General features: G+C 44.2%; 1 protein-coding gene across 1 annotated transcript in view; it reads left to right on the top strand.

Annotated features, from left to right (window-relative positions):
- Window positions 1–7,626: 7,626 nt before the first annotated feature.
- Window positions 7,627–16,635, top strand: part of SEMA4C (semaphorin 4C) — a 44,306-nt gene continuing 35,297 nt past the window's right edge. Inside the window, exon 1 of the mRNA XM_015816507.1 lies at window positions 7,627–7,744. Coding sequence (XP_015671993.1) covers window positions 7,627–7,744 — 118 coding nt within the window. The remainder of the gene's footprint in view (window positions 7,745–16,635) is intronic.

Here is a 16,635-nt window from a genome sequence, read left to right as displayed (position 1 = left end):
GGACTGCCCCTGTTTACAACCAGTTGCAAAGGGCTCTGGTGCTGCCAGCCAGCCAAGAGAAAACAGGCCCAACCTGTCTAGCTCCTAGCGTGCAGGCTGATTGCCAAAATAGTAAAAGAAGAAAAAGGGAGGAGGGTGTTTATCTGTACACCTGAGGTTGATAGACAAATTTCAGGCTGGCTCCGCCTGTGAACTTGCTGAAAGATTCCAGGCTCTGTTGAACATCTGCCTTGCTCCTAAGACCGCCTTGCTCCTAAGACCGCTCTGGGCTCAACGGATGGACTCCATCCAGACAGAAGAGGCAGCTTTGGGGGGCCAGTTTCAAGCCCTGGCGATTTCCTAAATGCCCAACGATGCCTCACGGTGTCTTCTGAAAGAAGGATGAGAGGAGTGAGCATCTTCTGAGCACAGATCTGATCTTGGTGTTATGGAAAACTCCCTAAGACAGGGGTCTTCAATCTTGGCAACTTTAAGACTCGTGGACTTCAACTCCCAGAATTCCCCAGCCAGCATTCTGGGAATTGAAGTCCACAAGTCTTAAAAGTTGCCATGTTTGAAGACCCCTTAAGCTTGGCTAGGGACACAGTGTGCAGGAACCCATGCCGAACTCCCACAAAGAATTATGGAAAAGTAAATCATCTTAATTGCATCCACAGAGGTTCCCCTTTTTTAGAGAGAAGTGGGAGGCCCGCATGAGACCGTGTGGAATAGCCCTGCAAGTTCAGACACCACTCTTTTGGGGCGAGTAGGTGCACGCACCACGTTGGATTTGAAGAGCGAGTGGAGAGTGCTTCAGTCCAAATGGCCCTTGTGGGGAGAAGGTCTCTGCAGCCTCTGCTTTGGCCCTTTCTTTAATGCAGATGGGGAGACTTGCAAACAGCTCTGGGCTCCATTTCCCTCCCCTCCTTCCTTGCCCATTATTTTTATTCTCTACGAATGCCTCAGGGGCATCACATTCACTCCATTTAATTACGTTTTTTGGAAATGGAAATCAGTTTCGAAAAACCAAGTCAAGTAGGGTAGGGAGAACGGTGTCCCCAGGGGGATCAGAGAAGTAACTAACCCTTATATTGTGTGGCCCCTCCAGATGCTCTGGTAGACAAGCCCCGTGGCTCCATCAGAGAACATTTGCAAAGGCCAGACTTGAGTCTCCAAACAATTTGTGCATCGCACCGGTTTGCAAAGAACAATCCTTTATTTTAAAAAGCTGTCCTTTAGATTTCCTTTAGCTGGAAAGATGTCCTTTTCAAAAAAAATCCCTTTGTCCTTTATTTTGATCATTAAACATTTACCGTACAAATGGTACCACTTAATGCCCGGTCTTTTGCATTCATGTGAAAAATATGGAAATGGAATTTTTTTAAAAAAACAACAACAACCCTTTGATTTTAGATATATTTTTTTAATTAGGATATGCATTTCTGAAGTTTTTCCTGAATTTTCCTTGGTAAAAGCAAAGTGATAAAAACAGTTAGGTCTTTCTGATTTGCCCCTTTCTCAAGTTTGTCCTTTAATTTTTTCCCCCCAAAAATATGATGACTCTACTCAAAGTATCTGTGATTTGTGTTAGGTCTGTGACTAAGGAGGTATTCATCCAAATGAAAAGGTTTTGTTTTATGGGAATGGATTTATTTTAATTATAAATAAATACATCCTAGGTTGTAGATTGCCATGGAAATAGGATATATAGTTTACCCCAGGGGTAGTCAACCTTGGCTCTTTTATGACTCGTGGACTGGCTCAGGAATTCTGGGAGTTGAAGTCCACGAGTCATAAAAGAGCCAAGGTTGACTACCCCTGGTTTACCCCATGGGCAAAGGGCTGTTCCTTACCTTAGGCTTCAGATTTGCAAAAATGGATCTTGTCTAGGGTTGGGTCTGTTGACACAGAGTTGTAAATGGGACCTTCTGACTCTGGTCATCGTAGAAACAAGCAAGCCAGGATGCCTGATGGGACAAGGAAGGAGAGATAACTCATATCATACTACAGAGGTGACAGGGGCAGAGGGAATCTTCAGTTGCTCATCTGTGTACGTGGGGATTCTGCATGGGAGGAGCAGCACCCCAATCTATAAATCATGGGGCTGGGCCACTGATCTGTCTAGCCTAGCCCTTTGCTTCCTCCTGTGGATTATTTTCAAAAGCTGGCAAGCCAGGATGTTAAGATGATTCTCGCTTCTGCTTCCTGGTTCCATTTGCAGCTGATAATAAAAGTTCCAACATCCTTATTGTCCTATGAGCAAATTGGGGCAGGAAAACAAATGTGCAAAAACTACAGGCAGTCCTTGACTTAACAACCACAATTGAGCCCAATATTTTTGTCGTTAAGTGAGACATTTGTTAAGTGAGCTTTGCCCCATTTTACGACCTTTCTTCCGCCGTTGTTAAGTGAATCACACTGCAGTGGATAAGTTAGTAACCAGGGTGTTAAGTGAACCTTCCCCATTGACTTCGCTTGTCAGAAGGTCGCAGAAGGGATCACGTGACCTTGGGACACAACAGTCACAGGTACATGTCAGTTGCCAAGTGTTTGAGATTTGAACACGTGACTGTGGTAATGCTGCAAAGGTCGTAACTGTGAAAAAGGGTCATACGTCACTTTTTTCAGTGTCGTAATTTTGATCACTAAATGAACTGTTGTAAGCCAAGAATCACCTGTGCTTCTTCCATTCTAGGAAAGCCAGTGCTTGGATGTGAATCACAAACTCTCCAGAAGTTTTCAAGGGGTGGCAAGGAGGAGGAGGAGGAGGGATTCTGTATGGTTTCTCAATTGTTACAAACATTTAAAAAAAATAACAATGCAAAAAAACATAAAAACAACACAAAAGAAACAGAGATAAACACAAACCTGAATGGGAATCAAGAAAAGGGGAAAAAATATCCTGGAAGGAGCAAATTATTAAAAGCTATGGGCAGATTAATGGGTCCTATCCGCTGGATTGAGCTGGAATTGGAATCCAGTAGGTATATCAGTTAAATTAAGGAAGATCTCCGCTGCTGTTTTTGCTTTGGCCTCACCCAGTGTTTTTGTCACAGACCCGCCTCCTTTGGGGAGGGTGGCCTTTAGCCTGGAAAAGTTCCTGCTATAAAACTTTCAAGGGGACAATGAGTGTTTTGGAAAGTTTGCCCCCCCCCCCCCCAAAAAAAAAGTCCATCTCCAGCTTGAAACCAAGTGCACTTTTTCCAAGCAATGGGAAACCTCAGCCCTTTTGAGTTGGCAAGAGATTCCGAAGACAGAAATTTGCAGATTTTTCCAAAAAGACCTTCCGGGATTTACAAAATCCTGGAATGAAACAATGCTCTTTCTGTTGTTGTTGTTTTTTCCACACGTCCTGGTCCTGGAAATGTTAATGCGTGTCCCATAGCAGGGAAAGAAAAACAGAAAAAGTTCTGTTCCTCCTTCCCTTTCTCTTTTCTGCTCTGCTTTTTGATTCCTTGGCTTTTCACAGACATCTTTGCCCCCCAATTATTTTCAAACTGTCACAGATTGGGAAATTTAATTGGCAAGAGATTAGAAAGGGATAATAATTCGTTCTGTTGCAAAGGTTTTTCCTCCCAGGTTCAACTGCCTAGGATTTGAAGGCCAGGATCCTATGGGCCGATTAGTCCGTCCAGAGCTATTTAGCGAGGGTAGATCTTCCAAGCTTAGAGGCAGTCTATCTGAAGTAAAATTCAGAAACATGAACATTGTTGGCTTAGACAGGAACTCGATTTGGTTCTGCAAATCTTTCCAAGCCTGCCGTCGTGTAAGTGGTGAGGGGGGAAAGAGCGTTGTGCACGTTCCCAGAAATGAAGGATTTTGCACGGAGAAAATAAGGGAAAAGGGACTGGGAAGGACTGACCAGCTGCTCAGCGCTTCTAATTTTTGTGCTTCCTTTGCAAAAATATTCCAGAGCTGAGACTTAGTAGGAAAGCTCTCCTCCTACTCCTCCTCCTCCATTTGCTGTTTTTGCACATTCCTTCCTGGGCCATTTGCCCTCCATCAACGTCAGTTGCAGGGCTTCAAACAATCAGCTGGGTAAATAATACCACATCTTGAAAAATGACACCAGGTCAATTCAGCTTAAGTAGCCCATCTGCTTCTCCTGCTGTAGGTGGCGGCCTGTAGGAAAATAAGTGAATTTCCGGCGTGTTCTGACAGAAAGCCGTTCTGGGAAAAAAAGAGGGGAAAAAAAGAAGGCAAGCTAGCTGGAGTAGGTGTATCCTGTGCAAAAACAACAACAATAAATAATCTGCTTGCTTTTTCTGCCAGTTGGAGAGAAACATTGCTAGCTAATGCAGAATCCAACTGGCAGAGCTGCCTTGAAAGATCAGAGTGGGGCTGTGCAGTGCAGTTGGTTGCCACGTCAGAAAGTTGAATGTTTCAAAAAGGGGCATGTTCCAGAAACATTTCCCCGGTCCAGGGTTTTTGGAGATGCCTGGGCTAACGTACCAGTTTTTTGATGCACTTATTTTTAAGTTAAACGTTTTTAAAAATTTAAGCAGCCTGGTGAAAAAGCCTCGGGCAGAAAGAGTGGAGAAGGATAAAACACTCTCCATGCACAGAAGCGGTCTCCACGGGCAGGGTGGAACAATGGCTACTGTGATTAAAGCTTTTAAATGTTTTAAATATTAAATTAACATTTCCCCCTTTTCTAGTTCCTGCATTTCTGACACAAGGGTTGGGGTACCTGAGGCTGTGCGGGGAGTGCCCCAGCCAGAAGTGATGGGAGGCAGGACAGGGAAAACGGCAAGGATATTGTGGGGCCAGTTAAGGCCCCAGTGGTTAGTTAGTTATTGGTTATTTAGTTATGCCAGGGCTCTTTTATGACTGGTGGACTTCAACTCCCAGAATTCCTGAGCCAGCCATGCTGAGGGGAAAGGGAGAGGCTTCCAAGCTGAGCCATGCTGGCTCAGGAATTCTGGGAGTTGAAGTCCACGAGTTATAAAAGAGCCAAGGTTGACTACCCCTGGCCTAAGTCCTCCTGTTCTAAGCGGTGAGCCTCCTAGACCAGGGGTAGGCAACCTTGGCTCTTTTATGACCGGTGGACTTCAACTCCCAGAATTCCTGAGCCAGCCATGCTGAGGGGAAAGGGAGAGGCTTCCAAGCTGAGCCATGCCGGCTCAGGAATTCTGGGAGTTGAAGTCCGCAAGTCATGAAGGGACCAAGGTTGCCTACCCCTGAGTTATGCATAGCCTGTCTTTATTTTTTTATATAAATAACCCAAGGCGGCAAACATACATAATACTCCTTCCTCCTCTTATTTTCCCCATAATAACAACAACCGTGTGAGGTGGGTTGGGCTGAGAGAGAGGGACCGGCCTGGGAAAATTGGGGGGGGGAGTCAGCCAGTGAATTTTGGTTCATACCAAACTCTGAAATAATTTTACAGATAGGCCTCAACTTATAAGCATTCATTTAATGACCAAAGTTACAATGAAACTGAATTTTTTTTTCACATTTACAGCCATTGCAGCCGTCCCCATGGTTATCCGATCAAAATTCAGCTAATTAGCAACTGTCTCTTATTTGTGACGGTCGCAGTATCACACGGTCACGCGATCCACTTTTGCGACCTTCTGACAAGCGAAGTCAATGGGGAAACCAGATTCACTAACTTAAGAACTGCAGCGATTCACTTAACAACTGTGGCAGGAAAGGTCGTAGAATGGGGCAAAACTCACTTAACAACTGTCTCACTTAACGACAAAAATGTTTGGTCGTAAATTAAATACTACTGGTACTTGTGCTGAACCGGAGCCTCCAGTATATAGCAGGTTGTTTTTTGAGTTTGAAATAAAGCATTTTTTCCTCTCTTCCTTTAAGAAACACTCCCAGCCACTTGCAATTCTTGAGCATCATACCAGCCATATTTTAAAAGGGGCGCATGCATGCATGCATATCAATGACTCCATATCTGGCGTGTTTGATGCTTATCCTGAATTACTAAAATCTGGTTGGGAAACTGTAGAGATAGCTTTTGCAATCCTGTGCTGATATCCACAGGCAGATAAATTATTACGGTCACATTGGTTGGTCTATCTTTTTATAATCTTAATGATGCTCAAACTTCTCGGAAGAGAAATATGAGAATTGTGAGCTTTATAATCCAGGGGCTTTGGAGAGAGAATATGAGTTTGGGAGAAGCTGAGCTAGTGATGCTGAGATTAGGCAGTTTGTTTCTGGACGGAACACGTTGCGTTTTTGGTACTCATTCGCAAGGAATTTCTTAGTAGAAGATGCTATTTTCTGTTCTGATTAGTGTTGCTGGCTATTGACTTTCAACTCTTTCTAAGAAAAGGTAGCTTGACTTCAACCCGATGAATCACTAGGCATGAGTTCACACACAGTGGGTTTTGGATGGTTGAAATAAACCAGGTGAACTTATTTCTAACCCTGAATGATAAGGGGTCTGGAGGCGAAACCCTACGATGAATGGTTGAGAGAACTAGATATGTCTAGTTTAACGAAGAGAACGACTAGAGGTGACGTGACAGCAGTCTTCCAATATTTGAGGGGCTGTCACAGAAAAGAGGGGGTCGGCCTAGTCTCCAAAAGCACCTGAGGAAAGAAGAAATAATGTATGGAAGCTTATCAAAGAGAGAAGCAACCTGGAATTAAGGACAAACTTCCTAACAGTGAGGACAATTAACCAGTGGAACAACTTGCCCCCAGAAATCGTGGGCGCTCCATCACTGGAGGGAACAAGTGACTAATATTTGGGGATACAACTGGGGAGACTTGGTCCATATTCAGCCATTGAAACTTATTTGGAATCCTGGGATGAGTGATTGTCTTCTTCATTAGCCTACCTCACAGGATCGCTGTGTGGTGATATGGGAGACCCGGGAGGCTTCATTTGGCTGCCTTTTGCTCCTGGTTGTAAATTTTAAGAGATAATAGACTGCAACAGATTGGTTGGGGGGAATCTGCTACCTGCAACGAAAGCAATTTCCCTCCTTCCCTTTTTGTGCCCTCGGAATTGCCCACCTTTGAAGCCCTCATTTCCTTCCGACCTCACAAAAACCGTGTGTGTGTGTGTGTGTGTGTGTGTGTGTGTGTGTAGGAAATTCTCCTTGTTGTAAATTTAATGATGAGATTAGAAGCGCCTTTTGTTTCTTTTGTTTAATGCACTGCTTGCATTTCAGTGACTCTTCCATCCAGGTCAGCCTCTCCGGGAAACGTAAAAAGCCTTTCCCTTAATAGAGATACACAGGAACTCCAGATTGTGAAATCTGGGAAACAGGACCGTGTGGGACAGCAAGGAGTGGTGGGGCTAGAGGGAGGGGGGGGAAGAACAGGGATTCTCAAATTTCCACTTCCTGTTGCTCATTGGCTGAATCACCAGGGCCCTTGAGCCTCTGAGAAGACTGGTACCCGAATGGAAACTCCCTCGCGGCTTCCTTTCTTGCGCGGGCCCCCTTCCCTTTCACCACCCTTCCTGGTCCTTCCCACTGGGACTCTGGGCATGTGGCTGATGCCATTGTAGCCTTAGCCATCTAACCGCTCGCCTCTCCCCTTTGCCAGGCCAACTCACCGAGGAAGAAAGGAACCGGGATTGTTAACAGCAGGAGCAGCAGGAGCAGCAGTGCTTTGGCGTGGATGGTTCTTCTCGGCCTACGGTGGGACTCTTCCTTCTCCAGCAGAATGGTTCCTCAGCTGCCTCTTAGCGTGTGTCTCTTAACCTCGCTGGTTCTTAGCACAGAGGCCTCTGCGGTCAGCAACTGGTGGAACCTGGTGCCCAGGAAAACTGTGCCCTACCACGGTGAGTCTTGTGTCTTCCCAGAGGGAGCATTGGTTGCATATGGCATTGATAAAAAGAGACATGACAAGTTGGTGGCCCCTTAAAATGGCATCTACAGTAGGATCCTACACGTTCTTCGGTTCCATCCTTGGTGTCAAGCTCAGGAAATCAGGAGTCTAGGCAATTCAGTGAATATAAGTGTGTGGTATGCTAGTACTCTCTACAAGAATCTGAATTACTAACGGTCAAAACAAATTGGTGGTAGATAAGAGTCAATCGAATTCAAGGTGGGCTGGACTTAGATCTCTGGTGGGCGTGAAGGGACTTGAGATTGAGGGTGAGTTTGCCTCAGGTTCAGCCTAGTCATCTCCTACATCTAATTTTATTTGGACAGTTCTCATTTTCATTCCCTTCATCTCATATGTGGAGAAGACATCTAATTGAACATCATCCTTACACAGGACTACCCAGTGGTGAACATATCATGCAGGTGGCAGACCTGTGAATGGGTGGATAGGTGGGTAGGACCTGCTCTGATGGCATCTTATTGGGACTCCTGTGGAGGTTTCCATGGATCTGATGGAAAAGCACACAGTTCTGCTGACTCTTAAGATGGATAAATGAGTTCCTAAAATTAATATTTATCAGCCTGAAGAAAACGATGTGAGCTTTTGTAATCACTCTCTCAATTCCTTTGTTATTTTAAATTATGCATTGGCACTTCAGCACAAATGGATGCGCCTTTCCAAAACATGAAGGACTGTCTTTAAAGTTACGGTGGTGATAACACCAAAGGTGCGATAGAAATAGAATCCTGCATTTTTAGACCTTACATAAGCACGATATTCAAGCTTTGAGGCATCCCATTCAAGCTTTTGAAGTTTGAATTAATCAGAGAGTTGGTATGAAGCTCCACCCATCAATAAGAACAGCAAGACAAGCAATTCTGCTGCTTTGGGTTAACAGTTTAATTTTTCCCCTGTGGTTCTCTGACCTTAATTTCTCCCTCATTCCTAGCTTGCATCAGTTTTCAGAGAAGACAGAGCTAGAATTGCTGGTACACTGTCGTGTTATCAACTCGGTGCTGCTACTGGTACATTATTGCTCTTGGAAGTTTACTTTAAGAATGCTCAGCGTTTTTAAAGAGGAACCCAAGAGGCGAATGAGCAGAGCACCCAGGCCACTGAGGCAAAATAGAGCAAGAAGAATAGGAGGAGAATCACCACAGAGCTTGGTAAAGGAAACAGCTAGCACCAGGTAGCAAACTCAAGGGAAGCCATTGAACCTCTAGCAACCTCAGCTTGGATCTGATACAGGTAGTATCAGGATCAGATAAGCCAGGATGCTGATACAGGTAGTCCTCGGCTTAACAACAGCACTGAAAAAAGGGACTTACGACCGATTTTCACGCTTAACGACCGTGACACCACCCCCCTGGTCACGTGATCAAAATTCAGACACTTGCCAACTGACTCACATTTATGACGGTTGCAGCGTCCCCCCCCCCCGGGGTCACGTGATCACCTTTCGCCAAGCAAAGTCAAAGGGGAAACCAGATGCACTTCGGAACCGTGTTATTAATTTAACAACTGCCGTGATTTACTTAACAAGCGTGTCAGGAAAGGTCGTAAAATGGGGCAAAACTCACTTCACAAGTGTTTTAGCAACAAAAATTTGGGGCTCAGTTGTAGTGGCAAGTCAAAGGCTACTTGAATTCTTTGAAAAACACAGGAAAGATAGCATCTCTCAAGGGTTCAGATCTTAACTATCATGCTTTCCTTTTTTTAACTTGGAAATTTGTCCTTCTAATCATTCGATCTAGGCTTGGGTGGAGCCTTAATTGATCCGTTGGCCATGGTTTGTTTGGTCAGGAGTCTTCTCTAATCTCTTCAGAGTTCAGCTGCCAAAAAGCCAACGCAGTCCTCGGCTGCATCCATGGAAGAGATCACCAGAAGTGATAGTAATGCTTTATACTGCCCTAGTTAGGTCATACGTGGAATAATACATCCAGTTCTGGTCATCGTGATACCCAAAAAAAAAAGATGTTGAGATCTTACAAAGAGTGCAGAGAAGAGCTTTGCTGGCTGAGGAATTCTTGGAGTTGTCCACAAGTCTTAAAGTTGCCAAGGTTGAGGACCCCTGGACTAGAAGACCCCTGAGTTCCCTTCCAGCCTTATGATTTTATGTTCTGTGTTCTAAAAGCATGTTACGGCTGCCACGGTGGACGTGGCCAGTCACAAAACATTTCTACTACGAAAACAAAATGGCGGAGTTCCTGATAGCTTTTCCCATCCCAACGTGCTTTTGGTCTTTTTTTTTTTTTTCCCTTCCCCTGGCTGGATGAGCATCGTTATAACCAAACCCTTTTTCAACGGCTGAATCTCGTTAGGCTTCTTTTTAAATAATGCCTTCATCCCAGGCAAGATCCAGAGGCATGCCTGGAAACCAAGATGATCCTTCAGGGTGGAATTAGGTTTGCAGAGTGCCTGCAGCCCTGCTAAGGCTTTTGAAGTAGCACGAAGATTTCCAGGTGTCAGGGGAGATTACACAGTAGTTCCAGATCTTTGGGCCTCAAGTAGAAGCTTCCTTAGAGATCCTTCATATTTACTGAGAAAAGGAGGAACAGAACCATAACAGAGAGGATCACTGGATGGTTGTGTGGTTCCATTTTTCAGTCTCTTTGTGAGACGCATGATTCTGTCATTTTCTTGGCACCAGGAGGAGGAGAAGGAGAGGGAAGCTACGATTAGGACGTGCCTGGTGTTTCTACCCAACCTGCGTACTGGTTCAACCAGAATGTTATCCTCCTGGCCAATTGTCAGATTTTGAGAACAGAAAGCCAAAAACATACCTCTGCCAAGCTCTTAATTTACATTAACAGGCGTGTTCCAGCACAATATGGGTGTATGGCGTTGCATTTGCTGCTTGTTTCCAACCCTTGGTCAGAGGAACGCAGAATTTCTGCTGCCCTCTATACCAGGGGTAGGCAATCTTGGCTCTTTCATGACTGGTGGACTTCAACTCCCAGAATTCCTGAGCCAGCCATGCTGAGGGGAAAGGGAGAGGTTTCCAAGCTGAGCCAAGCTGACTCAGGAATTCTGGGAGTTGAAGTCCACAAGTCTTAAAGTTGCCAAGGTTGAGGACCCCTGATATAGGGTAGGGGTAGGCAACCTTAGCTCTTTTGTGACTTGTGGACTTCAACTCCCAGAATTCCTGAGCCAGCCATGCTGAGGGGACAGGGAGAGGTTTCCAAGCTGAGCCAAGCTGGCTCAGGAATTCTGGGAGTTGAAGTCCACAAGTCACAAAAGAGCCAAGGTTGCCTACCCCTGCTCTATACCCTCGACCAGGGGTGGTCAACCTGTGGCCAAAGAGGGGCCTGTAGCCTTTGGCTTCATTTCCAGAAACTTCTGGAAGAAATCTGTTCCTGTTTCTGGTGAGACCGGAGTTTCCGTTCCTCTAGTCAACTACTATGGTTTGCTTGTGAGAGAGAAAACAGGGTTAGTATGAGAAATAAAAAGGGATGTTAAAAAAGGAATCTTAATCTCGGTCAAATGGTGGTTCAGTCTACTTTTGAAAACCTCTTGGTCATGTGAAGAGTTTTAAGCCCCAGCTATTTCTTCTGGTTGTCCCTTTCTCAGATCTGGGGAAGGGTCCCTCGTTGGTGGGCTAGCCCAACCTATCCACCATAGCCTTCATTCATTGGGCGTCTGTGACATTAGCTTGTCCTGCTTCCCATTCAGAAACTTACTCCTGCTGGTAACTGTTGACGAGGGGGAAGATAAATGGAGAGCAGACCAGAGTCTGTGGTCTGATGGTACTTTGGATGTGGGCTTGGCTGGGGCTCCCTGGAAGCTGTTAATTAAATTGGGAGTCACTGTTAATTATATGCAAAGAAGAGAGACAGGAGGTTGTAAAGAGGATAGAAGCAGATGGAAAAGGAAAAGCTAATTTTGAAAAGCCACTGACTTGGGGAAACCAGACTCAATAATTCAGATTTTAATGCCTTATCTGAGAGTTGCAACTTTTTGCTTCTCACCAGTGGCTCAGGGCTACCATCGACAGGGCAATGATAAAATGACATTTTTTTGGATAGAACTGGTGCCAGGCATTTAAGATCGCCCACTTGCTTTTTTTGGGGTGGGGGAGAAGAGTAAACATTTCCAACTTTGTTAAGTACAACTAAATCTCAGTTATACTGATTTTTCTTTGACTTTTCAGCTGTAAATCACACCATGTACAAAGGTTAGTTCTCAAATGCTGGGGATGAAATCTTTGCGTGAGCTCCCAAGGGTGAAAAGCTACACAAAAATCATTTCCCAGGACAATTTCCTGTTCTAGTATTCCCCGGGGCAGGCAATGGAATGAGACATGTGGGGATCAATTAATAGAGTGAATTTGATTAGGCTGAAATGGATTTTGCTAATTTGGGGGACTCGGCTGTTGTCTGAATGTGTTATGTGAAAGAAACCACTAAGTTAAGCCAAAATGTGTTTTATTTGTTTAGCTTTAACCTGGCACGTGTCTTGTTAACCTGGCTTGAAGGTGAACATCTGGCAAGGTGTTGTGTGAATTCAGCCATAGAGTAACTCCTAAAGTAGATTTTACATCAAGAGAAGTCTGCACTCAACCTTCAGAACCACAAAGGACTTAGTCTGCCCAAGCCTTAACCACTTTGCATCAGTACCAAGCTTCCAGAAAGTCTTGTGGATATTCCAAAGAAGCTCATCCAGTTTTCCCAAACTGGAATGAAGTTGGTGCATAATTGCACTTGCTCACATTTCTTGTCTTTTGTTCCTTTTTGATCTGTTGTTGCCCTTTCCTCGTGGCTCTCAATTTTAAGTTGTAAGCGTCTTGTAGCAAGGATCCCTGTTGTTGGCTTGAGCAAAATGGTACAAAAAATGTCATTGATTTTGATAATAGTGGCTTACAATCTTCCTCCTTTTCGACAGCAAAACTCTGAAATGGAAAGTGTTTTATACACAACAATGTGAAATCATAGCTGCTAGTATTTTAGCTGGTGTTGACCTTCCTTGCATCAACTTCTTCCCAAGAACCCACAATGTGATGTTGTGATGTATCAGCATAGTATAAGTGTGGGTCCAAGCAGTGTGGCCTTTTTATTGTTGACAGGTGGAAAATTTATTAATGCGCAGATTTTTTTAAGGCGCTGCCAGATTTTATCTTTATCCACTTCCCCTTCCATCTTTTGTAAAAAAATGACCACGTAATGCTTTTCCTTGCCAGCGTTCTACTTCCAACTTTTTACTGTATTATTTTGATATTCCATGTTTTGTTTTCGGTACACTCAGTAAGTTCCAATTTTTAAAAGTTAATATTACAGTTCATCGCACAGTCAGCCAGATATTTAGACTGGATTTGGCATTTTTACCCACTTAGTGCGTTCTGCTCAAGGACCTGGGTGAGGGAGGTGATGTTGCTTGACAGTGTTAAAAGTACCTGGTAGGATGTAATTTCTTCCAAGTAAAGCTGCCTTTTGCAACTGAATAATGGAGATTTTGTCCGTGTTGAAAGTGTTCAAGTGATGCTCCAGAAGTTTTGGGATTGCACCTAAGACACCAATCACTATTGATACTATATTTACTTTCTTTTACCATGGTCATTCCATTCCTGTTTGCAGGTTTTTATATTTTGGAATTTTCTCCAGTTCTTTCTCTTCTATTCTGCTGTCTCCATGTACAGCGGTGTCCATTATATATTACTTTTTTTGTCTTTTTTATTGACAATTGTTAAGTCTGAGTTGTTATGTGGCAGGTGCCTGTCTGTCTGAATTCTATATGAATTCTATATAAATTCTAAAGCACTTTAATTTCTTCATTTTCTATTACTTTCTCTATTTTATGGTCCCACTAATTCAGTGCTTCCCAACCTTTTCTATACCCCTATGTTCTCGCACCCCTTACAAAAGTTCGAAATAACAGCAGTGAATTATGCATATACACTATAATTTTGAAACTCCTAAACCCAAGTTTTTGCACCCCCTGGAATATCGTCTCGCACCCCCAGGGGATACGAGCACCCCTGGTTGAGAACCCCTGCACTAATTCTTGCTTGCCAGGCCAATGGTATTATTTTGCAGCTATTTCAATGCACCATTGTTGCTGCTTTGTCATGCCATCGTTTATGGTCAGTCGGTCTGGGCGATCTTCTTGCAGCAGCTGAACAGGTGATCCACTGTTTCTTCAGCTTTGCTGAGGCAGCATTTGCTGCCTGTTGCTGCCTTCTCAATTCTGGCTTTGTATGCATTTGTTCTTACGGCTTGGTCTTATGTAGCCAGAAAGAATTATCCCAGCTCTCTCTTCAATTCCCTTGCTTTCAGTCATTGCCAAGTCTTGTTATCTGCTTTGCCTGTTTTTTTTTAAATGTATTGGCCATGCAATAATTTTGCCCTGCCACGTCTCTTTTCTATTCCTTATTTGGTCTTTCTTGTAGGCCAGTTTGGTCTCTCCAGTATTCAGTAATAAGCCTTCATGGAATACAAGCTTCCAGTTGTTATTATTATTATGGTTGGTTGCATAGTCAGCCAGATGTTTAGACTGGATTTGGCATTTTTATCCACCTATCAAGTTCTTCCCAATTGTTTAACAATATTAAAGATATTTGGCATTTTTATCCACCTATCAAGTTCTTCCCAATTGTTTAACAATATTAAAGATATTTGGCATTTTTATCCACCTATCAAGTTCTTCCCAATTGTTTAACAATATTAAAGATAATTGTCACGGGACGTCATCTGTTCCAAGCACAACTTTCTTTTGCAGTTGACCGATGGTGATTTTGTCAATGCTGATGGTGTTCAAGTGGTGCTCCAGATGTTTGCTTTTTGGTCTTTTTTTATGGTTTGTCACACAAGTCAGCCAGATGATCAGATTGGATTTGGCATTTTTATCCACTTATTGAGTCTTTCCCAAGAACCTGGGATAGGTTGATGTTTGATGGTGTTAGAGCAGAGGGACCAGTTCCGTGGAGAGAGGTTTTTCTGTGGACCAGAGGGTGTGTGGTATTCTGTGCTGCCTGCATCTCACGGATGGGGCTTTGCTTGTTTGTGCGGACCAGTTGCTAGCATGCCGCAGCCTGGTACCGGTCCACGGACCGGGGGTTGGGGACCCCTGTGTTAGAAGTATCGTCGCAGGAAGTAAGCTATTCCGAGTAAAGCTGACTTTTGCAATTGACTGATGGTGAATTTGTCAATGCCGATGGTGTTTATTATTATGGATAGTGGCAGCATTAACTGCAATTGACTGATGGTGAATTTGTCAATGCCGATGATGGTGCTTATTATTATGAATAGTGGCAGCATCAATCACTGAAGGTATCCCTAGCTTTCTCAGGAAACTTATCCAAGAGGAATAGCTTTAAACGCAGTTGGCAAGAACTTAATTTCAGGGAAGCTGTGAGCCAAAGTATCCTGGATTTTGCTTTTTAATTTTCTCTTATGTAACCGTCTTGGCCACTAGAAACAAAGCAGTCAGTGCAGTGCATTAAATTCACAGATGACACTGATGAGTTAAGAGGCAGTGGCACTGATGAGAAGTGGAAAATTACATAGGCTGAAAAAGGATGACCTCATGCTCTGGAAAAGAGAGCAAGCTAGATGGAAAATCCAAGGATTGGGTGTCTTAAGGAAATTCACCACGGGGAAGGAGGGCGAACGGGAAAGCTGGTCATAAATTCTTGATTCGTTCTGACCTCACCAGCCTTCCCCAACTGGTGTCATCTCAAACAGCTGGACTTCCAAGTTCTGTAATACAGACATTGCCCCAGGCTGAAAGGAAACCCTGACAGGTTGGAAAGGCTGGGGGGGAAATCCTTTAGCAGCGAACACAATTCTAGGATGTTTAGGGAGGAAAGGATGGGAAGTCAGTAGTGGAAGTGGAGCTGAATCAGCTGGCAGAGGATTTCGGTGTGGCGACACCCCTGTTCTTCCTCTCCAAGAGCTGCAAAACTTTGCGTGTCCAGCAGCTTTTGTTTTCAGTCTTTGCGCGTCGCTGAGAAACAAACACAGATGGGGTTGTGCGTTTGATTGACTCTGCCCCTCTTTTGGGTACATTTTTAAGGGTGGGGGCTCAGAGGTGCTCCAGAAATCTCCGGGGATCGCCCTTCTTCAATGCTGCAACTAAAGAATCCTGAGCGTGGCACCAGCGGTGGGCAAAGCACCTGCCAAGTCTGTTCCTTGGCCTCTGCCTAAGCTTAAATCTTTTCTCTTTTGCATTTAATTAAGTGAAAATGAATAGGGAGCAAGCACGAAGAGCTAGCTTCAAGCGTAATCCGTATTTGCAAAAATGCCTTGAGACGTCGTTTATTTATTGTTTTATGTGTTTATGCAGCCATTTATGTATCACTGCGAGGGTTGGGTGGTGGGGAGTACAGTACATAAGTGGCTATATAAATAAATGCATGAAGGCTCCATGCTTTTTCTGGGCCTTTTTGTTGTGTACCATTTTTATGATGGCCTTGCCAACGAGGGTTGAATATATTTGCTGCCTGGAGTTGCTTGTAAAAATAATAAAGGTGGGATAAAGTAAGGTAAAGGAGTCCTGCGGATTTTTATTCTGCTAGTCCAGGGGTAGGCAACCTTGGCTCTTTTATGACTCGTGGACTTCAACTCCCAGAATTCCTGAGCCAGCCATGCTGAGGGGAAAGGGAGAGGTTTCCAAGCTGAGCCATGCTGGCTCAGGAATTCTGGGAGTTGAAGTCCACAAGTCCTAAAAGAGCCAAGGTTGCCTACCTCTGAACTAGGCCCTTTTATGACTGGTGGACTTCAACTCCCAGAATTCCTGAGCCAGCATGGCTCAGCTTGGAAGCCTCTCCCTTTCCTCTCAGCATGGCTAGCTCAGGAATTCTGGGAGTTGAAGTCCACGAATCATAAAAGAGCCAAGGTTGCCTACCCCTGA

Source organism: Protobothrops mucrosquamatus, unplaced genomic scaffold (assembly GCF_001527695.2).
Source record: "Protobothrops mucrosquamatus isolate PMUCROS unplaced genomic scaffold, P.Mucros_1.0 scaffold462, whole genome shotgun sequence".
Classification (NCBI taxonomy): domain Eukaryota; kingdom Metazoa; phylum Chordata; class Lepidosauria; order Squamata; family Viperidae; genus Protobothrops; species Protobothrops mucrosquamatus.
This window is presented reverse-complemented; position numbering and strand designations above follow the sequence as displayed.